This window comes from Conger conger, chromosome 12 (assembly GCF_963514075.1).
Source record: "Conger conger chromosome 12, fConCon1.1, whole genome shotgun sequence".
NCBI classification, from domain to species: Eukaryota; Metazoa; Chordata; class Actinopteri; order Anguilliformes; family Congridae; genus Conger; species Conger conger.
In genome coordinates, this window is record NC_083771.1 from 48,888,162 (window position 1) to 48,910,931 (window position 22,770).

Below are 22,770 nucleotides of genomic sequence, written 5' to 3' on the forward strand. Positions count from 1 at the left end.
TGGAGCCAGAACAGACAGTAGTCGTGAGCGTGAGGTGGAGGTTCGGAGAGGGGGGTGAAACGCAACGGTGTTAGTTGCTGTGTGTTCGTAAGACAGATACACCTGAGCCAGTGTGGGATTTTACCCTGTAAAGCAACGACCATTAACGGCTGGTTTTCTACCCTCCCTTTACCTGGGAGCCAGGTGTAAAGGCAGGTGTGGCCAATCAGGAGCACTAATCACCCGGGAGAAAAGAAAACCAGGGCTGTATTCGGATTTGGATTTGAGGTTCTGAGTTGACGATCCCCGCTTTAAGGTGTAAGAGTACAGATATTAGATATTTTCAACTGAACTTTCTAATGCTGATTCACAACCAGTAACTGAACACAGTGGAGTCTGAGAACACGAGAAGTATGTGGGGAAAAACGTTCCAAGACTTGCTCTTCAAACGAGACTGGCAGAATCTCCCTGTGACTGGCCTGTGCCACTTCGGATCTTGATGCGAGCTTACCAAAACAGCACACCCCATTTTGTCTTAGAATTCCCACAATGCAGTGCAAGCTGCGTGTCAAATGGCTGAAAAGGCAGGTTTGAGCCGGTCAGAGTCCCGGGCGTCTCCCTGGCACACATCACGCTCACACGCTGTGAAAACGGACGCTGGACAGCTTCAGCGCTGATGACACTACAAAGCCAAGCAGGTCATTTAAGGATCCGAGTCCCTGCCCCGCATCCAAATGCCCAAATCCCTTTCCCAATCCAATAACTGTGGGCCGGCTTAGCCGGCGTGTGTGAATGCTTTTGTTCCAACCAATTACCCCGTTTTAATTGGGCCAATAAATAAATTAGCTGAATTGCATTTCCCATAATGCACTGTGGTGAAACGTCCAGGAACTGTGCGTATGGGAATCGTGCAGCTGCAGCATGACTAGATCGATTAGGGAAATAAGAAGAGCAGAAACCCAGGACTCACCAGCCACTGCAACTGCCAAAACACGGCCGAGTGACACAGACTCCCCTTCGACTTAAATCAACACCACCACGACAAAGCTCCTGTTCTATGGTGTCAGGATGAACACACACAACACCGTCTACGGTTTTAAAGTATTATTAAATCCTGCGTTTGGGTGGAATCTGTGTGAGACCCTGTGTTTGGGAGGAATCTCTGTGTGAGACCCCCTGTGTTTGGGAGGATTCTCTGTGTGAGACCCTGTGTTTGGGAGGATTCTCTGTGTGAGACCCTGTGTTTGGGTGGATTCTCTGTGTGAGACCCTGTGTTTGTGAGGAATGTTGCAGAATGCTCCAGAGACGACGGCATTGCCAGTCCCTGGGAGAGAAGGCTTATTAGGGCCCAGCTCCTTTACTCCGGCCGACCTGCTCAGACTAAACACGGCGCCCCTTTCCCTGATTAAAAGGAAGCTGATTAAGCTGGGGGGGGGGGGGAGAAGGGGGGGCAGGGGGGCCCAAATTAAATCGCGTTCTCCATCAGTGGGTACCTGCGACCGCTGCGACCAGGAGGCTGATGGGTCTTACGCACATCGGTGTTGACGGAAATGAGCACGGCTGATTTCACCCGAGCGAGCTTCACCGCCTCGCCCCGTGTGGTGAGAGCATCGGCACAAACAAGGGGGACGACAGAGAGCCCGTTCACCACAGAGCCCTGAGAGCCCGTTCACCACAGAGCCCTGAGGGCCCGTTCACCACAGAGCCCTGAGGGCCCGTTCACCTCGCCCCAGAGCCCTGAGAGCCCGTTCACCACAGAGCCCTGAGAGCCCGTTCACCACAAAGCCCTGAGGGCCCGTTCACCTCGCCCCAGAGCGCAGAGGCCTCTTCAGGACACTTCCATTTCCCCAACAGCCTGAGCCAATACACACTCCATTACAATTATTTACATGATGCTTTTATCCAAAGCAACTTACAGTTGATTAGACTAAGCAGGATCAGGATTAGACCTGGAGCAATGTGGGGTTAAAGCTCAGGGGCCCAACAGCTGCACTGATCTTATTGTGGCTACACTGGGGCTTGAACCCACAACCTTCTGGGTCCCAGTGAAGCACCTAAGTCACCACAAGGCTACAGGCACCTTAGCAACTATGCTACAGGCACCTTAGCCACAAGGCTACAGGCACCTTAGCAACTAGGCTACAGGCACCTTAGCCACAAGGCTACAGGCACCTTAGCCACTAGGCTACAGGCACCTTAGCCACTAGGCTACAGGCTGCCCACTTTTACTTCATGAGCTCTGGATATTCTTCCGTTGATGGTCGCGTGAGAGAGTGTGAAGATGACCCATCTCTGACCCACAGTGGAGTGCAGTGCAGCTCCATCCATTAAAACTGGCTATTTCTGCTGTGGGTTTGGCGTTTGTAAACATTTCCTTGGGTTGGACGCATATGCGCCCATTACGGTGCAGATTATTACGACACCACAGCACAGAAGAGAGCCAAGACTCACTCTTCCCCTCCCAACTGGAGCTCTAACACTGCAGACATTTTATCTTTAATTCTCAATTTACACAGCTGGATATTAGCTGAATCTAATCATTTTAAGTGCCTTGTCTTGGGGGTAAATCAATAGTAATCTATCTGGAAACTGCCAGGAAACGCTTTAACATAAAGCCTTTAAAAGCCTTAAGCTCATCTGTGGGCTTCAACCCAACACTGCAGAATGATGTCATGATCAGCTGGCTTCTATCCAATGATAAACTCTTTGCAGACTCTGTAGAGTGATGTCATAATGCTCTGCCATTCTGCCCAATCAGCAGGGTGCCATCCCAGGTTATACACACAGCGCAGATAAACTCACCAAGCTGAGTGTCTCACAGTGCAAGTTCACCCTCCCTGACATTAAAGACTAACTGCACTCACGGTTTCAGTCTGGCTCCGACTTCTACACAATTTAGAAAAAATGTGTTCTGGGGTTGGTAGAGCAGGTGTATCCATCTCAGTTGTGGCAATTAGCAGCAGAAACACAGCAGCAGAAATACTGTAAGGACTCCCGACCTGGGCAACTTCACCAAGAGGCCGGTGTGTCTGCAGGTTTAACTCCAGTCCTGGAGGGCCGCAGTGTTTGCAGGTTTAACTCCAGTCCTGGAGGGCCGCAGTGTCTGCAGGTTTAACTCCAGTCCTGGAGGGCCGCAGTGTCTGCAGGTTTAACTCCAGTCCTGGAGGGCCGCAGTGTCTGCGGGTTTAACACTGGGGTGATGTTGGGGTTTGTGTTTGGCTCAGAGTGCAGGCGAACAGGCCGTGTGGAGAACACGAGGCCTCCTCACACACAGTCAATCATCGCCTCAGTGCCCCCTCAGGCCAGCCAACGGGACCACAGCTCAGGATCCCACATGAACCCTGTTATTTCTGCCCCGCATATTTCACCTGGAGTGACCCAGCCTTGCGCCCGCCCCAGGGAGCTGCAGGGAGACGGGTATGTCTGAGGCCGTACGCTCTTTGTTAAAAGGGAAGACCTTATATTCGCTGATTATCGATGTTCTTGGTGCCCAAAAAAATGGAAATAAGTCACATTACCTCCTCAGGTTTGTACTGCAGCTAATATACACTCACTTAGCACTTTATTCGGTATTTATTAAACTTATTCTGCTGCAGCCTGTCCACTTAGAGTTATGACACGTTGTGCGTTCAGAGATGCTCTTCTGCATACCACTGTCGTAATGTGTGGTTATTTGTGTTCCTGTCACCTTCCTGTCAGCTTCACCCAGTCTGGCCCTTCTCCTCTGACCTCTCTCATTAACAACGCATTTCTGTCCACAAAACTGCTGCTCACTGGATGTTTTTTTGTTTTTCACACTATACTCTGCAGTTGTGTGTGAAAATCCCAGGAGATCAGCAGTTTCTGAGATACTCAAACCACCAACACCAACAATCATCCCATGGTCAAAGTCACTTAGATCACATTTATTCCCCATTCTGAAAATTGGTCTGAAAAATAGCTGAACCTCTTGACCACGTCTGCATGCTTTTATGCATTTACTTGCTGCCACATAATTGGCTTCTTATATAAGCTGGTGTACAGGTCTAACTAATAAAGTTCTCACTGAGTTTATGTAATATATATGTAATAATATAAGTAATCCGCATTAACTGCAATATCTCATCATCACTTCAGACCACTTTCACTAACTAGACCAGGGGTGTCCAATCTTATCCAGAAAGGGCCGGTGTGTGTGCAGGTTGTTGTTTTAGCACAGGACTAAGACAGCTGATTCTACTCATCTAGGTCTTGATTAAAGACCACGATTAGTTCATTAGTATAATCAGGTGTGTTACTGCTGGGTTAAAACAAAAACCTGCACCCACGCCGGCCCTTTTAGGATAAGATTGGAGACCCCTGAACTAGACGCTGAAACTGAACATTTTTCCCTTCCTGAAGGTGATTTCAGCGGCTGTGATTTAAGGGCTCAAAGCCACGGACGACCCCAGGAGTCACCCCCAAACCACAGAAGCGCACCCCCAGACCCTCGGGACCCCGCTAACGGCCGGACGCACTGCTGCGTTCTGATTGGCCCCACGGGGGGATTCAGCCCACGAGGGGATTCAGCCCACGGGGGGATTCAGCCCACGGGGGGGATTCAGCCCACGGGGGGATTCAGCCCACGGGGGGGATTCAGCCCACGGGGGGATTCAGCCCACGGGGGGATTCAGCCCACGGGGGGATTCAGCCCACGGGGGGGATTCAGCCCACGGGGGGATTCAGCCCACGGGGGGGATTCAGCCCACGGGGGGATTCAGCCCACGGGGGGATTCAGCCCACGGGGGGGATTCAGCCCACGGGGGGATTCAGCCCACGGGGGGATTCAGCCCACGGGGGGGATTCAGCCCACGGGGGGATTCAGCCCACGGGGGGATTCAGCCCACGGGGGGGATTCAGCCCACGGGGGGATTCAGCCCACGGGGGGGATTCAGCCCACGGGGGGATTCAGCCCACGGGGGGATTCAGCCCACGGGGGGGATTCAGCCCACGGGGGGATTCAGCCCACGGGGGGATTCAGCCCACGGGGGGATTCAGCCCACGGGGGGATTCAGCCCACGGGGGGATTCAGCCCACGGGGAGATTCAGCCCACGGGGGGATTCAGCCCACGGGGGGATTCAGCCCACGGGGGGATTCAGCCCACGGGGGGGATTCAGCCCACGGGGGGATTCAGCCCACGGGGGGATTCAGCCCACGGGGGGATTCAGCCCACGGGGGGGATTCAGCCCACGGGGGGATTCAGCCCACGGGGGGATTCAGCCCACGGGGGGATTCCCAGAACGATCCCAGAATGCCGCGGGGCTCACCTCAGGCACAGAGGAATGGCAGCGTGGGGCTAACAGCCTTGCGCAACAGCGGCGCTGATCTTACTGTGGCTACACCGGGGTCTGAACCACCGACCTTCTGGGTCCCAGTCAAGCAATCAGCCACTAGGCTACAGGCCGCCCAGTAAGACCTCATCAGCGAGGGGCAGAGATGGGTTGGGCACGCAGACTCTTCAGCGTGGGTTTATGATGCAAGCCAAAACAGACCAGCAGTTCTGAACACACTGACTGCAGATTTACTGTCTGTCCAGGGTGTGAGCAAAGGACCAGGCTCTCCAGAACTACAGACAGCGATACAGTGCTGGCCGTTACCTGGATTTTGGCAGTTAACTGCGAATGTTGATTAGGTTACATTGAAAATTCAGAGTGATCTGCAGTTTGTTCGTTTTTTTTTTGGTTATTTTAACCAGCATCTAAAGAGTTAAAACTACTTCAAACGCGATTTGACCAAGGCCTTTATGTGTACTAATGGATAAATGACTATTATTGTGCAGTGCAACTCATTTGAGTAGTGGAGTAGTGTGTAAGGTGCAGATTCATTCCAGAGGCATGCGTTCGGCAGGAGGATTTGAAGTGGACAAAGTTGAGTCTCTGTTTTCATGGCAGTCGTAAGCTGGCTGAAGCATCCAGCCAATAGCTGTCATGCAATGAGATGTCAAGGACCCAACCCATAGAGAATGAGAAGGTTTTGTGTTTCAAGCTCATAAACTGGCCTTCAAAGATGCAATTCGAATAATTAAAAACTTTGTCCTGACCTTCCACTGACGTCAAGGATGAACCTCCTATGATGACGGAAATGTCACCGATTGTAGAATTCAGAGAGTCCAAGAGTGTGCTCGCTTCTGAGCGGGACTGGGTCAACACCTTTTTCAACAGAGTATAACAACTTCTGAGCCGATTTCACCCGATTACGCACTTCCAAAAGAAGATCGCGAAGGTCCGAAAAACATGGAGCGAGTAAAGGCAGGTGAGCCAAGGTCATAGTGAGAGCGGACAGGCGGACGGACAGACGGACAGACGGTACGTGATCACGGTGACGTGCGCGGCGCGAACTGTGAAGCGAGCAGCTGCTTCTGGATGTACAGTAGGCTACGCACGCGCTGCGCCCTGCGAATGTGGGTCAGACCACAGCTGTGCGTGTGTGTGTGTGTGTGTGTGTGTGTGTGTGTGTGCGTGCGTGTGCGTGTGTGAGCGCGTCTGTGTGTGTGCCTGCACATAATTGGATTTTCCAAACATTTATTTATTTAGGTCTTTGTGTATAATTCACTATGCTAATTAATCATTTCAGACATTCCCACATTTTGCAGTTGGCAGTCGCTGGCGTATGCTAGCCTAAACAAGATGCACACGTTAGTGTTAGTAATTTGCAGGAAAGGTTTGATAAATTGGCTCGATGCGCAGGAATAAATTTGGGCAATTACTCATGCATTGCAACACTGTCGCTTCGTAGATTTAAAAAAAAGATTTATAAATCTCAAAATGACAACTAATTTAAACCACACCAGACCTGTTGAGACAGTTGACAGTAACAGCGATAATACGCACGACGCGCAAAGACTGTTTACTGAAAAGTAAGGTTATGTCGAACGACGTGAAGAGCAAATGAAGAGTTTCCACTCACCAGGCCGGCACAGGTGCTGAAGGAGGCGAGGGAGCCGGGGTAATTGAGAACAGTTCCGCTGAAATAGCACGCAGCCTCCGCGCTGGCAGGCGAAGGAGCTGGCGAGTCCCGCGGAGATGCCTCTCGTGCTTTCGGTCTCTTCTCCACCATGAATTTCTGGGACAGAAAGCGCGTATCCCTCTTTAAAACGAGGTGCAAATCCCTGCCAAAAGCCGCGATTTTGAGCCTCAAACCAGATGAAGGCGGCGTTTGCGGTCCCGGAGGTTCGCGGCGGTTAAACGCACGAGAGTCGGACTCTTCCCGGTTCGGAATAGAGCGGACCTCCCGAGAGTTGCTCCCCGGGCCGGCATCTGCCCCTCGGCCGCGTGGTCTGGCGGGATCCGGTGGGCTTCCGTGTGGAAGAACCTCCGGGAAAAAGATCTCCGATTCGGAATCCTGCAGCTGCAGCCCTGAAATAGTGCGAGTAAAGAGAGTTACAGGAGTAAAATATCTTGCGGGGGGAAAAAAAGTTACGACTTTATAAAGTTTTATAGGGGTAGCGACACATTCTTGTTCGAAGCTACAGACTTCATTCTGCACGTCACATTTTAAACCGGTCGCTATGTGACCGACAAAATCGAAATTTCTAATGTGTTCTGCATGTCAACTATGAGGCTTTGCAGAGTGTGCAAAGCCCAACTCGGTGGTCTTCCAATGACATGCATAACATTTTGCGATTCAGAAAATATCAAGGAAATGCACGAGCAAAACGTCGTCAAATAGTGATCTTTGGAAGGCGTTATAATACCTGAGATTACAGTAGCCGACAAGAGACACAACTGATGGAAAATGTTGCAGACACGATTCAGATGCATATTCTCTACAACTCCAAAAGTATCCCTACGACTCGTCTGAACCGGCTTTATCTCGGTCAATGTGCAACAACGTGAAATATTGTCGCTTTCCAGGAACACACGCCAGGTTATGTGTTGTCGGTGCTCTGCCCGTTAGTTATATCCATGTCCCGGTGATAGCTGCTCTTTCTGCCCCTCTCACAAGCGATCTTTTCCAAATGAATGAGTCCGCGTCCCGCACGGTGAAAGTCAAGTCAGCACAGAATCAGAGCATGAGAGCGCGCGCGAGAGAGAGAGAGAGAGAGAGAGAGAGAGAGAGAGAGAGAGAGAGAGAGAGAGAGTGTGTGTGTGTGTGTGTGTGTGTGTGTGTGTGTAGGCGCGATGTATGAAGAGCACAATGAGAGGTAGAGTGCACCAAGGACCCAGACTGCACGCTCTACATACGCCGCCGACATAGGCGACATAGGCTACTCACTGCATAATATCGCGACACATGTTGCATTTCCTAAAACTGGGAAGGGTGTTTCGGTAACAGGAAGGCAAATTAATTGAGTTTACTTAGATCGCCGAACCCTGGTCATAGTCTAGCTACTATAGTGCGTTTTCAGTCGGATAAATTCCAAATGTACAACCGTATGTGCCAAAACGGAAACATGTAGCCTACTTTGATGAATCTCTCTTTAATCTCGCGAATTGAAGCGAAGCTAACTTTTGCCATCCTTAAGACAACCTTCATCGTTCGCCAGAGGCGCATCGCCGTTCAAGACACGACGGGAGAAGTGGGTTAATAAGATCAAGTCAATGATGCCTTCCAAATTAATTCCAGTGAAGGATTTGCCGGCCAATCAAAGCTAGTAGTTGGACTCAAGCGCGAGAATACAATGTCGGGGACACGTGACTGAAGTGATGAGTTCCTCGTCGAACTCACGTGCAATAGGGTGACGCAGTGCAGGCCCAGGGCGGGGTCGAACCGGCAACCCTCAGACTGGTTGGACATGAGCAGAGGTGCACTTCAGCCTTCACCATGCTGCTGCTGTCAGCAATCACATCATCAATAAAGGCAAGCAAGGCAGTTCCAGTGGCTGCCATACATGCCCAAATCATAACACCCCCACCGCTACGTTTCACAGATGGGGGGGGGGGGGGGGGGGGGGGAGCATTGGATCACAAGCTGTTCCCTTTTTGTTCTCCACACTTTCCTCTTTCCATGACTGCGGTACAGGTTCATACTCCAGTCTCATCAGTCCATAACACGTGTGGCTGAACAGGGACCTGAGGTTGTGCTGCTGTACCCTCTTTACACCTCTTTCACACATCTACACCGACCTGAGGTTGTGCTGCTGTATCCTCTCTTTACACCTGTCACACATCTACACCGACGTACCGCACAGCGTTCCTCAACTCTTCAACATTTCTCTTCACAATTGAAAGTACTCTTCTTCATGCACTACATTGCATTATTGGCATTTGGCAGACGCTCTTATCCAGAGCAGGAGACAATCCTCCCCTGGAGCAATGCAGGGTTAAGGGCCTTGCTCAAGGGCCCAACGGCTGTCCGGATCTTACTGTGGCTAGACCGGGATTAGAACCACCGACGTTGCGTGTCCCAGTCATGTACCTTAGGTCTGTCTAAAAAGGCATGTGATTCTTACACGGATCACCTGATATAGATGTGAATCCCCTCATATCTCATATTAAAGCTGAGTCTGTGCTTTAGCGTCACACTGCAGAAAAAAACTGTCCAAATACCCACCAACTGCACTGCAGTCAGTCACCTGAAACGATCAATAGTTTTACTAATCTACGAATGAAAACACTGATCAATGTACTGACATGATCAATGATCTGAACAATACTCAATTTCTTAGATTGGCATTCACAAGGAAGTCAGTTCCATCAGAAGCCCACTGACACCCAAACCATTTACACAAATAACTATTTTCTAAAATAAATTAAATTAAATTAAAACTAAAAAACTATATTCAGGGAAAGAGACCCATTTATATGCAACAACTTTGCCATTTCTCTCAGCCCATATCCTTCCACTGTAAACTGAACACCCTGTACAGTAGGCTACGACAGAAACAGCTGATGAGCTGTTGCATTAACAGAAGCGCATACCATATTCTGTAGACCGATGCAACGTCAACATTATTTTCTAAATGTTTTTAACATTTTCTCGGAAGGCAGAATTTAGGAGATGCGGAACTAAACGCTCCTTAGAATCGATACGCAGAGCCCAGAGCTGCACAGATCCAAAAGAAGAAAAATAACCAAACGTGGTAGGCCTCAAAAATGCATTGAGCGTCTCAAATTAATTCATTTTGACCCGATGTGGTTTGATGTTGTAAAGAAAGAAAAATACTTGGTCCTCGTCCTCTGATGTCTGAATATTTCCAGAGTTTGATGTGTAATCCTTCATTTAATCCAGAAAAAAAACTATCCACGTGTCCACACAAAAGCAATTATTTCTAAGTGCTGATTACAGACAAATTGGATAGAAAGAAATGGCACCCAGTACATCAGGAGGCGATTAAGAATCAGTCCCAGGGGGCTGGATACAGACACATTTCACACAGACCCACATACAGAGACAGACCCACATACAGATACAGACAGACATACAGATACAGACACACATACTGATACAGACACACATACAGATACAGACACACATACAGATACAGACACACATACAGACACAGACAGACATACATCTGCACTCGTATCTCAAGGGACAGAGAGAGAGAGACATGGATGAGTCACTGGGTTGTCCTGCATCTGTAGTGAGCCAGTAAGAACTAGAACTTTCTCTGGGGTTCAGCTCTGTGAAGCTCCCCTTCACTGGGTCCTGGGATGACCCCATGATGTTGGGCCCTTGAGCAAGGCTCTTAACCCCACATTTCTCCAGGGGGGATTGTCCCCTGCTTAGTCTAATGATTTGTAAATTCCTTTAGATTAAAAAAAAAAAAGAGCCAGCTAAATAATTGAGATGTAATGGGTGACATTATGGACTCATGGACATATGGAGAGTAGATTTTTAAACCATGTGAAGAGGTTTTTTTGGAACGTTTTAATTCCAAGTCAGCGTTCTAGAGCTCCATTGCTTTCAGTCACCAGCAGTGATAATGCTACATCAACATTATACTGTTCAGTTCAGTCAGAACATTGTAATCACATTTAAAGGGTCTGTTCTCATATCCACATGACCGGGGGACAGTCAATAACCAGGGTCACCAGTTTATCCAGGGAAGTTCTCTCACCTGAAGTTCAGTCATCCCACAGCCAGAGGGCAGTAGAGTCCTCTTACCAGTCGGTTATCGCATTGCCCCTCCACAGTAATCTGCAGAAATTACCAGTAATTAAGTACAGCTGATTGACAGCCAGGTTCCCGTATTCACATCCTGCCGATGTTTTTAGAGTTAAGTGGTGACATTTTTCCTTTTAAAGCAATGGGAAATGGGTCTATAGCAGTGGTCCTCACTCCTGGTCCTGGAGAGCCACAGGGTGTGCTGGGGTCCTCACTCCTGGTGCTGGAGAGCTGCAGGGTGTGCTGGGGTCCTCACTCCTGGTCCTGGAGAGCTGCAGGGTGTGCTGGGGTCCTCACTCCTGGTCCTGGAGAGCTGCAGGGTGTGCTGGTTTTCATTGTTACTCAGCACTTCATTTATCAATTAAAGCAGTTAATTACACAGTTAATTCACCTCACCTGGTTTCTTGGGTCTGAATCGGTTGCTGATATTAAGGTGAAATAAAACCCAGCACACCCTGCAGCTCTTCAGGAGTGAGGACCACTGGTCCACACAAAGTGCAATTGTACAACTTGTACAAAAATGGTGAGACTAATCACAAAACTGAAACAGTGAGCAGCAGCTTAAACACAAGAGGAAACAGATGAGGTCAAAGGCAAAGGAAGTGCCTGATTTCATCTCCTGGTTAGGTTTGATCACGGAACGTATCGTTTCAGAACGATGTGTTCCACCTTTGTGACCGCTCCCTGTAATGCCTGCACAGATCTCCCGATAAGGATGAAAATGCCCTCGAATTAAACTCGTATTGTATCATTTCAAATCAAATGTCCTGGAGTACAGACAAAACAAAGGTTGTGTGTGCATGTGTGTATGTGTGGTGTGTGTGTGTGTGTGGTGCGTGCGTGCGTGTGACCCTAAAATCCATGTGTCACCCATTACCAAAGAGAACGGCAGAGAACTCCACCCTGTCTGATGTCAGAGATTAAGATGTTTAAAAACACAGGAATGGTCCTAACCCTTCCTGGGGGAGGGCACATCTTGCCCCCACGCAGTGAGGGTTTCGGCAAAGAAAAAAAGAAAAATAACACAGGCAGAGATCCACAATATCAGTGGAATTTCGAGGTCACAAAGTGTCCAAATCTACCATGACACACCACCTCATAACATTACATTACATTACATTACAGGCATTTAGCAGACGTACAGAGTGACATACAACCAAGTGCAGATCAAACACAGGAACAAGTGTGAAGAGGACCCTAGAGGACAGTACAGTTCCGAGTCCTAGTGTGACCATATAGATACAATCGGAACCCTTGAAGAATACATCAACTTACAAACTAGCATACCACGGTTGGCAGCTAGAATACAATACAATAGCTAATACAAAACACAACAATATCTATATATAAGTGGCATTATAGTCTATGGCATATACAAGGCTAATCACGGTGGTGAGGTAGGGAGGGAAAGGTGCAGCCTGAAGAGATGAGTCTTCAGTCTGCGTTTGAAAGAGGTCAGAGACTCTGCTGTTCTGACATCCACCGGGAGGTCATTCCACCACCGTGGGGCCACACAGACAGCAGTCGTGAGCGAGAAGTGCAGGTGTGGTGAGGGGGAGGTGCCAGGCATCCCCAAGTAGTGGAACGGAGGGGCCTGGCAGGTGTACAGTGATTGAATGCTTGCAGGGGCTTCTCAAAAAAAAAAAAAGGAAAACCTTGGGATTCAAACAGCATGCCATGGGCGCACAACTCCAGTCCTGGTTTTTGTTCCAACCAGTTACCTTAGTTTTAGTTTTCCGACAGCCCGATGAACTACGCTGGTTCCCTCCTGTACTTGAGCTCAGTAAAATCGTTAGGATACTCGATAGGAGTCTACGGCGGCAGCTGGGGCTCATACTAATGCCAGGTCAACATGTGATTGAGCTGATGACATAATTAAGAGCAGAAGTTGGCACAAAATCCTGAAACGGATCGGCTCCAAGCGTGCTCCCCCGCAGAACTGGAGCTCATTGAAAGCTGATGTTTCGGTCAGATGAGACTGAATTGTCATTGTTTTGGCTGTGCACACAATCAGTGGGTTTGATGTCAGGAGGAGGACACTGGAAAGAATAGCGTACGTACTGTTAAATATTAAATATTAAATATTAATGGTGAAACTGATGTTATGCGGTCGTTCTGCACACTAAAGCTCCAGCTTGTAACAGGATATTCTGGCCCGAACCCCCGTCCATCCCCAGGAGGAAGCCACAAATGGATCTTTCGGCAAGACGATGATCCCAAACAGACCTCAAAATAAGGAAATGGTTATCCTTTGACCAAAGTACTGTTTTTTCAAATGCCTTCTCAATCCCCAGACTTAAGCATGATCGAAAATGTGTGGTCTGTATTGAAGAAGGCAATGTACGAGCAGATCAAAGGACATCGTCTGAAGGAGCGGTCAAAGATCTCCCTCACAAGGTTCATCAGTCTCGTAAAACAATAGAACACGACTCCAGCCATTAGTATGATCTACGCTAAAACAGGAGTATAAATGTACAATGTACTGTAATATGACAATATATTGTGCATTGAATCATTATCATAAGATATTTTTCATGTTTATGAATTAAGCAGAGTTCCGTACTTGCATTAATACAGTATTGTGTGTGTGTGAGAGTGTGTGTATGTACAGTCTTGTGTATGTGTGAGAGTGTGTGTATGTACAGTATTGTGTATGTGTGAGAGTGTGTGTATGTACAGTATTGTGTGTGTGAGAGTGTGTGCATGTACAGTATTGTGTATGTGTGAGAGTGTGTGCATGTACAGTCTTGTGTATGTGTGAGAGTGTGTGTATGTACAGTATTGTGTATGTGTGAGAGTGTGTGCATGTACAGTATTGTGTATGTGTGAGAGTGTGTGTATGTACAGTATTGTGTATGTGTGAGAGTGTGTGCATGTACAGTCTTGTGTATGTGTGAGAGTGTGTATGTACAGTATTGTGTATGTGTGAGAGTGTGTGTATGTACAGTCTTGTGTATGTGTGAGTGTGTGCATGTACAGTATTGTGTATGTGTGAGAGTGTGTGTATGTACAGTATTGTGTATGTGAGAGAGTGTGTGTATGTACAGTATTGTGTATGTGTGAGAGTGTGTGTATGTACAGTATTGTGTGTGTGAGAGTGTGTGCATGTGCACTGTTGTATTTTTAGGTGACACAGAGATGGGAGAGCCAAAGGCTGTACTCATGGTTTAGGTTTTCATCTCATAGTTCGCACAGAAAATTCCTGAAAATTTTGAACATCTGTGAACATTTCCAATTTCGAAGAAAATACAAGAAGGGGTCTTTGCTGTGGAGACAAACAATTTTTCCATCGTTGCGTTTTGTTCCAGGATCGTCGTTAACTTGTGGGATGAGGACGTAATCCTCCTCTTCTCGATGGCTTTTTAATATTCCTTTTGGGATTTCTGGCTTTCTAAATGATTGCTGCCATAACGGTTATGTGCCCCGTGGTCTTCCTTTGATGTTGAAGCTAAAATGTTTTCACACGCCCATTTCCTGCTTCATGCAGATTATAATCGTTTTGTGTCCTGAACTTTGATTTAAGCCAATTTGGCACAATTTTCCTAATTGAGGTCATTTTTGTGTAGTTTTCTGGCCCAGCAACCAGATGAGATTCACCTTATTTGATTAATCTTGCACACGATCGCATTACAGCAAGGTGTGCGTGTTTAAGTGCAAATTGCAAAACAAAGAAACACAATAATTCTGTGAACTCATACCAGTTCACAGGCTGTGACTGTTTATTCATTTATAAGGGAGTCACACACATTATTACCACATTATTACGTAAACTCACATCAGTGGCATGAGCTCAGGGTGCAAGAGCGCTCGTTTGGCAATGGAAAGGTTGCCGGATCAATCCCCATCCTGGGTGCGTGGGAGTGTCCCTGAGTAAGACACCTAACCCCCAACTGATCCTGACGAGCTGGTCGGGGCCGTGCCTGGCAGCGTGCGTGCGTGTCCCAGGCAGTGCAGCTCATATCGTGGCTACACCGGGGCTGGGACCAGTAACCTCAGGGCTGGGACCAGTAACCTCAGGGCTGGGACCAGTAACCTCAGGGAGGAGTTCGGTTTGAAGGCTTCTTTAAGAAATGATTTTATCGAGGTCCGCGAGTAAAACGGCATACCCCAAAAATTAAATTACAAGAGACAATGTACATCCACAATTACATTATCATATTTCTGTGTACCAAAGAACTCTGGATCTAAATTTATTGGCATATCATAACACAATATGTATAAATAAAACATTAAAACTATAGTGGTCATCTGCGGTGAAGTGTTCTCATGCAATTTTAATCACGTAATTTGTTTTAGGCTTTGTGTGTTCCAGTGCAAGAGTGTTTTTCTTTTTTTAACAATCCTGTCGAAACTGTCAACAGTGCTATGGATTTTCACTGATGCTGAAGCAAACCTTTCCTTGAATTTTTACCTATATTTATATTGCAGTTTTGGCCGATTTTCTGCATCAGGTTTACTGGGACGAGTGCCAGGGTCGAGTGTGAGAGATCACAGGCCAGAGGGACCGAGTGCGGACTGAGGGGTAATGAAACGGGCAGGTTTATTTGTGAAGATAGATAAAGGGGCAGACAGAGCGTAATGCAAACAGGCGAGAGTTCAAAACCGGGTAGCAGTCCAAAAACAGGGCAAAGGTATGGAGTCCACAATCCAAGGGCAGAGTCAGAGCCAGGCCGAAGTCAAAACTGAAAACCAGAAATCCAAAATCCAAAATCCAAAATCCAAAATCCAAAAACAAACTAGAACAGAACAGAACAGACCAAATAGAATACAGGGGTGAAAGCACGGGGTACAGGAGGCTAGAACCAGGGACAGGAAATTACAAGGACAGACTCAGGATACAGGGTATGACGAACTAGCACACTGAACTGAAAATGACAGGCTTAAATACACAGGGGATGGACAGACAATGAGACTCAGATGAGCTGAATGACAAAAGACAGGAAGGAAGTACATATAAGGAGTGGGGAGGCGGAGACATGAAATGAAACACAGGTAGAATGAGGGAATGGAGCAGGAACCACTACAGAAAGCAGAGGTAACAAAAGGCAAAAACGCAGGGGAAGACAGAAAATCAGGAAACCGAAAACACAGAACCTGACAATGAGATGGTTATGCCAAGCACACGGCCTTAGAGCAGAGACAGGCCAGCACAGGAGGGACCTTTCCCTATAGCCGGGCTCCACCTGTGATTTCTCCTGATAAGGGAGTTGTTTACCTCGTGTTATCTGTTACCCTGGTGTTACTCTGTAAAGCGCCTTTGGGACAGTCTGCTGTGAAAAGGGCTTTACAAACTGAACTGAATCGTCGACTCCGGCCCTGGTTTTATTTCCTCCTCGGTAATTAGTGCTGCTGATTGGCCACACTGTGTTCACACCTGACTCCCAGGTAAAGGAGGGTGAACACACCTGACTCCCAGGTAAAGGGAGGGTGAACACACCTGACTCCCAGGTAAAGGGAGGGTGAGCACACCTGACTCCCAGGTAAAGGGAGGGTGGTCACACCTGACTCCCAGGTAAAGGGAGGGTGGTCACACCTGACTCCCAGGTAAAGGGAGGGTGAACACACCTGACTCCCAGGTAAAGTGAGGGTGAACACACCTGACTCCCAGGTAAAGGGAGGGTGGACACACCTGACTCCCAGGTAAAGGGAGGGTGATCACACCTGACTCCCAGGTAAAGGGAGGGTGGTCACACCTGACTCCCAGGTAAAGGAGGGTGAGCACACCTGACTCCCAGGTAAAGGGAGGGTGAACACACCTGACTCCCAGGTAAAAGAAGGCTGGGAAACAAGCAGTTCTCATCCATTAAGGACTATGAGTTACTGATCCCCATTTTAGAGGGATTTAGAGGAGGGTGGGGGGTAAGGGGGTGTTCCCCGTGGGACAGCCCTGGGTCCTGTTTCTTTTTCAAATAAAACCCTTTTAACTCATAATGTGGGTCCCCTCCATGCCTAAAACCTTCCATGAGTGAATACAAACCAGAGTTACTGCGTATTGCATTCAACTTATTCAGGAAGTGCCAATATTTCCACTGTACCTGCAGGATAAATATCACAATCCAATGTGAGGTTAAAACTATTTTTCATCTGGCAAAGTGAAATGAACCTCATTCGTCAAATGATAAATTCAGCAGCCCCAATGACAACAAAGTTTGTGCATCTTAATTTACACTATGCATGGGTGGACATATTGGAGAGGTAGAAAATGGATGCCAACAACCACCACTAGCCAACAGTCTGTCTTTCTGGGGTTTTTAATGAAGCTGCATGCTATTTAAGCCTGCATGGGCTTTCTGCTTTTTTGGAGGAAAATTTAATTGCAATATGTTACACTATATTCACTTAGCAGATTCTTAACTTACAAAGCAGGGTAATTAACGGAGCGCTTCGGTTGAAAAGGTTCACTGAAGACAAACAGAAGAAAGGGCCAGTCCACTGCTCCTTCTTCTTGATTTTGCAGGTTTTACAGAAATTCAGTCATATACACTTAAACACGTCGATAACCCCAAACCAGCGTCCACTTACAGGCAGAATGAAATAGCCCACCACATGCTGACAGCTGTGTATAAATATCATTTTGTTTAGTGAATATTGAATACACAACTGCCTGGCCGGTTTATAAATATTTGTCTCCTGCACTATAACTGTATTTCACTGTGAGATATACACTCCCTCAGCTGCTCAAACTCAGATAGATTTGGTCAAATTGGTCCTTATTGTAACTGATCAAAAGTCATTATTGTGCTTGAAGGATAAGATTCAAACAAGAGAGAGCAGGGTAACATGAAAGGAGTAATCATGGTGTGTGTGTGTGTGTGTGTGTGTGTGTGTGTGTGTGTGTGTGTGAGTGTGAGTGTGAGTGTGAGTGTGAGTGTGTGAGTGTGTGAGTGTGTGTGTGTGTGTGTGTGTCCTTGATCTAGATTACATTGAAACATACTGCATAAGACCCAAATGTAATTATAAGGCTACACATGTATAGCTGTCTGTTCCAAATTACATTTTCCCTGCGCCCTTTTCTTCTTCTACAGTCTTGACGTCCACTGTGTGAGCGAGTGCCTTGGAGATATCAGGAAAGCCTTTAGTCTGCACTGATTAGTGTCCCAGGCAAACACACCAGCCAAGCCAGCGGGAGGAAGAGTCCGCGAGTGCCAGGAGACCAGACAGGCATGAGGTCATCTTTTACACCACCAAAATCACCCACGATTTAAGAGGCGTTCCTGGAGATCTACAGTCCTGACAAAGCACACCTCATTCACCAGCTAGAGCAGGGCTGCCCAACCCCGTTCCTGGAGATCTACCATCCCGTAGGTTTTCACTCCAACCCTAACAAAGCACACCTCATTCAACAGCTAGAGCAGGGCTGCCCAACCCCGTTCCTGGAGATACTCCTACTTAACAAAACTGGCCAACCCCGCAATGTGAGCATTTCTGATTAGGCGTGTAATCACTGGTTAGGCAGAAGCTAAAGAGCACCCGTAAGGGCTGTAATAACAGCTCAAGGCTCAGGCCCACATGCTCCATGCGAAACGCAGCGGAATTCCCAGGACTTGTCTGGCTGGGGAGGAATAATTCTGCAGCACTGGGAATACCTGGGTTAAATACGTAATCCTTTCCGATTCTAATAGTTTTCTATGCTTCACTGAGCTTGTCTGGTGTATTGGAACCTATGAAATACTCTCAGAGAGTGCAAACCCCGCCTTCTGGTCCTCCTGGCTCAATTGCACCAGGCAAGATCAATCGAGCACAGAAAGGTTTTTAAAATCCCAAACAGTGACGTGTTTGACCCCGGTCACTGCTCAGCATTGAGAAGGCCTCACTGAGATCATGTGTGAGTTTGAGGAAGACAAAGCAGAACACAGGACATGAACAGCAAAACAAATGAATACCAAACACTGTCTCAGGAGATGCACAGCGCAGTCTAAACAATAAGGATCACTGTGTCAAAACATTCAGAGAAGCTGAGGAGAAACTAACATCGCAGCCCCAACGCACTCCAAAAGAAACCGCATTCTTCAACTACTGCATTTCTCAATTCCTGGAGGCCATCTGCGGGAGTTATGACCCCAAGCAAAACTGCACACTTCACTTGACCACAAATCCCTTTGGACTCGACTCCAGAGTTTTCACTAGAACCGTTTCCCTCCTGAACTGGACAATTACAAATGATCAGCATAAGAAATGCTGAGGAAGGGCACTAGCGTGCTTAGGGACAGAGCGGAGAAAAACAAAATGGGCCTTATTTGTTCCACCCAACTCCATCATTGCGGTAAGGGTTAGGGGTTAGGGTTGGGGTTGAGGTTGGGGTTAGGGTTTGCAGTAAGGGTTAGGGGTTAGGGTTGGGGTTGAGGTTGGGGTTAGGGTTTGCAGTAAGGGTTAGGGTTGGGGTTGAGGTTGGGGTTAGGGTTTGCAGTAAGGGTTAGGGTTGGGGTTGAGGTTGGGGTTAGGGTTTGCAGTAAGGGTTAGGGTTAGGGTTAGGGGTTAGGGTTGGGGTTGGGGTTTACAATAAGGCCATATTGACAATAAGTGCCGACAAGCAATCACAGAGGATACTGTTAAATTTGACCCCGATTAAATTCAGTCACAAGATTTAAACCATACTTTCCCATTTTATCTCAGTTCATCCATTTTAATCAGCTTCCATGTTTATTGTCCCCCGCTGGCACCCCTGTTATGACAGGCGGCCAAAATCATTTTATGACAGGCAAGAGAACGGCACATTTTATGTGCGGGGCTCCCTCCCACAGATAAGAACTCAGCATTAATACGCTACCCCTGAGGGCTGGGGCGGGGGGGGGGTTTGCCACCAGGGTAAGATCCTCCCAGCTGCTGGGCCCTTGAGCAAGGCCCTCACCCCCACATTGCTCCTGGGCGGGATTGCCCCCCTGCTTTGTCTAATCAACTGCAAGTTGCTTTGGATAAAGGCATCAGATAAATACCTAATTATTGTATATATTATTTGCAATGTGGAATCGCGCTTGATTGACACCAGACGTCCTGACGATCCTGCCTGGGGACGTGTAATGTGATAATGGTCCAGCATGTGATCAGTGACAGCCCCGCTGACTCCACACGCCAGGACCGGGACGCGTTGGGAAAGCGTATCAAAGTGCTGATCGTCAGAGAGATTTTACGGCCCACACATGCTGCCGATTCACACACCGCATTCAACATAACGAGCTGCATGTGTAGCTGTCCCTGTAATCCCGATTCAGTTCCCTCAGTCATTTTTCACATTCTGCTTGTTATATTGTCCAAATCCCAGTGTGTGTGTGTATGCATGCATGCATGCATGTATGTGCGCCGTTCACGTGTGTTTGCATGCATGTATGTGTACGTACAGTCAGCGAGTATGTGTGTGTGTTTGAACTAATTGTGTTTTGTTCTAGAATTTAAAAAAAAACAACATTTCAAAAAGATACCTCCACCTTAAACAGGAATCCTCCCCTCCCTCTCCACCTCAGCAGAACATCCGGATTCAAAATGGCCGACAGACAGACAGGCGCTGCACGCAGACGCTAGCCGGGGCGAGGGATGCAGTCACAGACGGTGGGAAGAGCCGTGTAACTGTGATTCATTACCACAGCCCATTACGGGGGGATGAGAAGAGTGGGAATGTTGATCCCTGAAGCTATTCCTGAGATAGTTGGAGTTGCTATTGGCTACCCGAGAGTTTGCTTGGCCGTAACGTTTATGGACGTGAAGCTGTGAGCGTCAGGGATGGAATAACAGAGAGAGTTTTCCCAGCCTCGGAAATATCAGACCGAACGCACAGCCCTCGCCGTGAGGAGCTCCTCTCAATCATTTCCGTTCATTGCAGGAAATTAAACATTTGGCAGAAGTTCAGAGTGCCTTTTTTTTCGACTCTCCCAAAGAGCCGGAAATCAATTTCTCTTCAGATTTAATAAATTGCCGTTGCTCCAGTGAACTAATGAAGTTATGCTTGGCTTGCTTTATACATAACAAGATTAATACGCAGAGCATTAATCGTGCTTAATTACATTATATTTATGTAGCATGATAATTAGAGGGGAGCCGAATGTTTTTGTGGAAACACTTGACGCAGAAGGACAGTACAGGAACAGCGACCGCTGGACCGGAGCAGAGAATAGATTTTGAGGTTTGGCGGGAGTGGTAGATGTGGACTCCATTCCAGGCTTGTGTCTCCGTGTTCAGTGTGTCGGTCGGTTTATCTCAGCAAACCGCTCCATAAAATGACGGACACGGACAGTGTCGACAGTCACAACTCCAGAACTGGGAAGAACCTACCTTCGTAAGCCAGAAAAATAGGTTTAAATGTATTTTTTGAGGAACATAAGTTGCAGCTGCTCAAATAGCACTCAAACATCTACACTTTTTTGGCGATTAGGACTCAGCGGTAAAAGCATCATATCTTCACCAGGAGCAGGGCCAGGCTTGCACTCGGACGTCACAAAATTCATGAATTATGTTTGGGTTCTCTGCTCTCACTCTCGTCACCGAAGTTTGTCAGAGAAATGCACAATTTAAAAATATTATTTTTTACAAATATTGATACGAAAATAGCTGTGTCATAATATTCTCATAGGTTTTTGTTTAGCAACATGTTTTGAAGCACATTCTCGGGGACCAGGGGGGTATTTTATGAAGCAGGATTACGGGGTAAAACCCGGAACCCTTCCAAAACTGGAACGTGGACTGAACAGCTGTTCCGGGTTTTACTCAGTGAACCTGCTTCATGATATCCCCCCCTGCACAAGCGTTTCATTCAGTAGCCTCTGAAGCTCCAGAGGTCCTTTCAGACACACATTTGTCCTAGGCCAGGCCTGCTGCCCTGCCCTGCTACCTAAAACCCTGGGGAGGTGGTCATGTGACATTTGTAGTCATTACCTAGCTCTGGTCTCTGCCCCCCAATCACCCCCCTCCCCCCCCCTTCAGAAAGGGCGCCCACCACCCCACCACCCCACATCCCCACCTCCCCACCACTCCCCATCTGACAGCAAACAGCGCAAGGAACTCTAGCGAACAGCAGCTGAGCAGCGAGGGACAAATACGCCATTGTTTTGTTTTGTTTCTGCGCTTGATCGGTCTTGCCTGGTGCGATTGAGCCAATCAAGAGGACCGGATGGTGGGTTTTGCCACAGCATTTCTTCAGTTCCAGGACACCAGACCAGCTCGGTAAAGCGTAGAAAAGTATTTCACCCAGACCTGCACCTGACCTGGCTGACGGCGGCGTATCGGGCCGTTACGCAAGGCCCCAAATTCAGCCAGGCACCGGGAGCCTCACGGCAGGGCCATCCGCCTCGTGGTCGTGAATCTGGGTCAACAGGAGGAGGCTTGCGTTACCTTCAAAGGGTGGGTTTTTAAAAGCGCTTCCAAAGACCCCGAAACGGCCCGCGTGTCCCGCCCAGCTGGCCGAGCCATCAGGGCATTCCTGCGAGGCCCAGGAGTGTTCCCCCCGCCCCGCCCGCGGCACCACGGCACTCCGCGCACGTTTCACCAGCTTTATGGGCTCTGCTTCGGCCATGAAGCAATTAATGGCACGTTATATTTCCTTCTGCTGGGTTCTCCATCTCGCGTAATGAGGCCAGGGATGCTGCAGGAGCCGGCTTTAACAGAGCCCACCGAGCTCCCAGGCAAGCCAGGCCAAGGGCATCGCAACCGAACACCAGCCACGCTTTTCCCTCCACCAATCGGCTGCTACAGATGACAAGCGAGACTTTTCCTGCACCAATCGGCTGCTACAGATG

General features: G+C 48.1%; 1 protein-coding gene across 1 annotated transcript in view; it reads right to left on the reverse strand.

The window, feature by feature from the left end:
- LOC133141635 (A disintegrin and metalloproteinase with thrombospondin motifs 19-like) overlaps positions 1 to 22,547 on the reverse strand; it is a 112,929-nt gene extending 90,382 nt beyond the window's left edge. Inside the window, exons 1-2 of the mRNA XM_061262199.1 lie at positions 22,367 to 22,547; positions 6,905 to 7,353 (exon numbers count right to left, since the gene is read on the reverse strand). Of these exons, the coding sequence (XP_061118183.1) occupies positions 6,905 to 7,353; positions 22,367 to 22,547 (630 nt within the window). The remainder of the gene's footprint in view (positions 1 to 6,904; positions 7,354 to 22,366) is intronic.
- Positions 22,548 to 22,770: the final 223 nt, after the last annotated feature.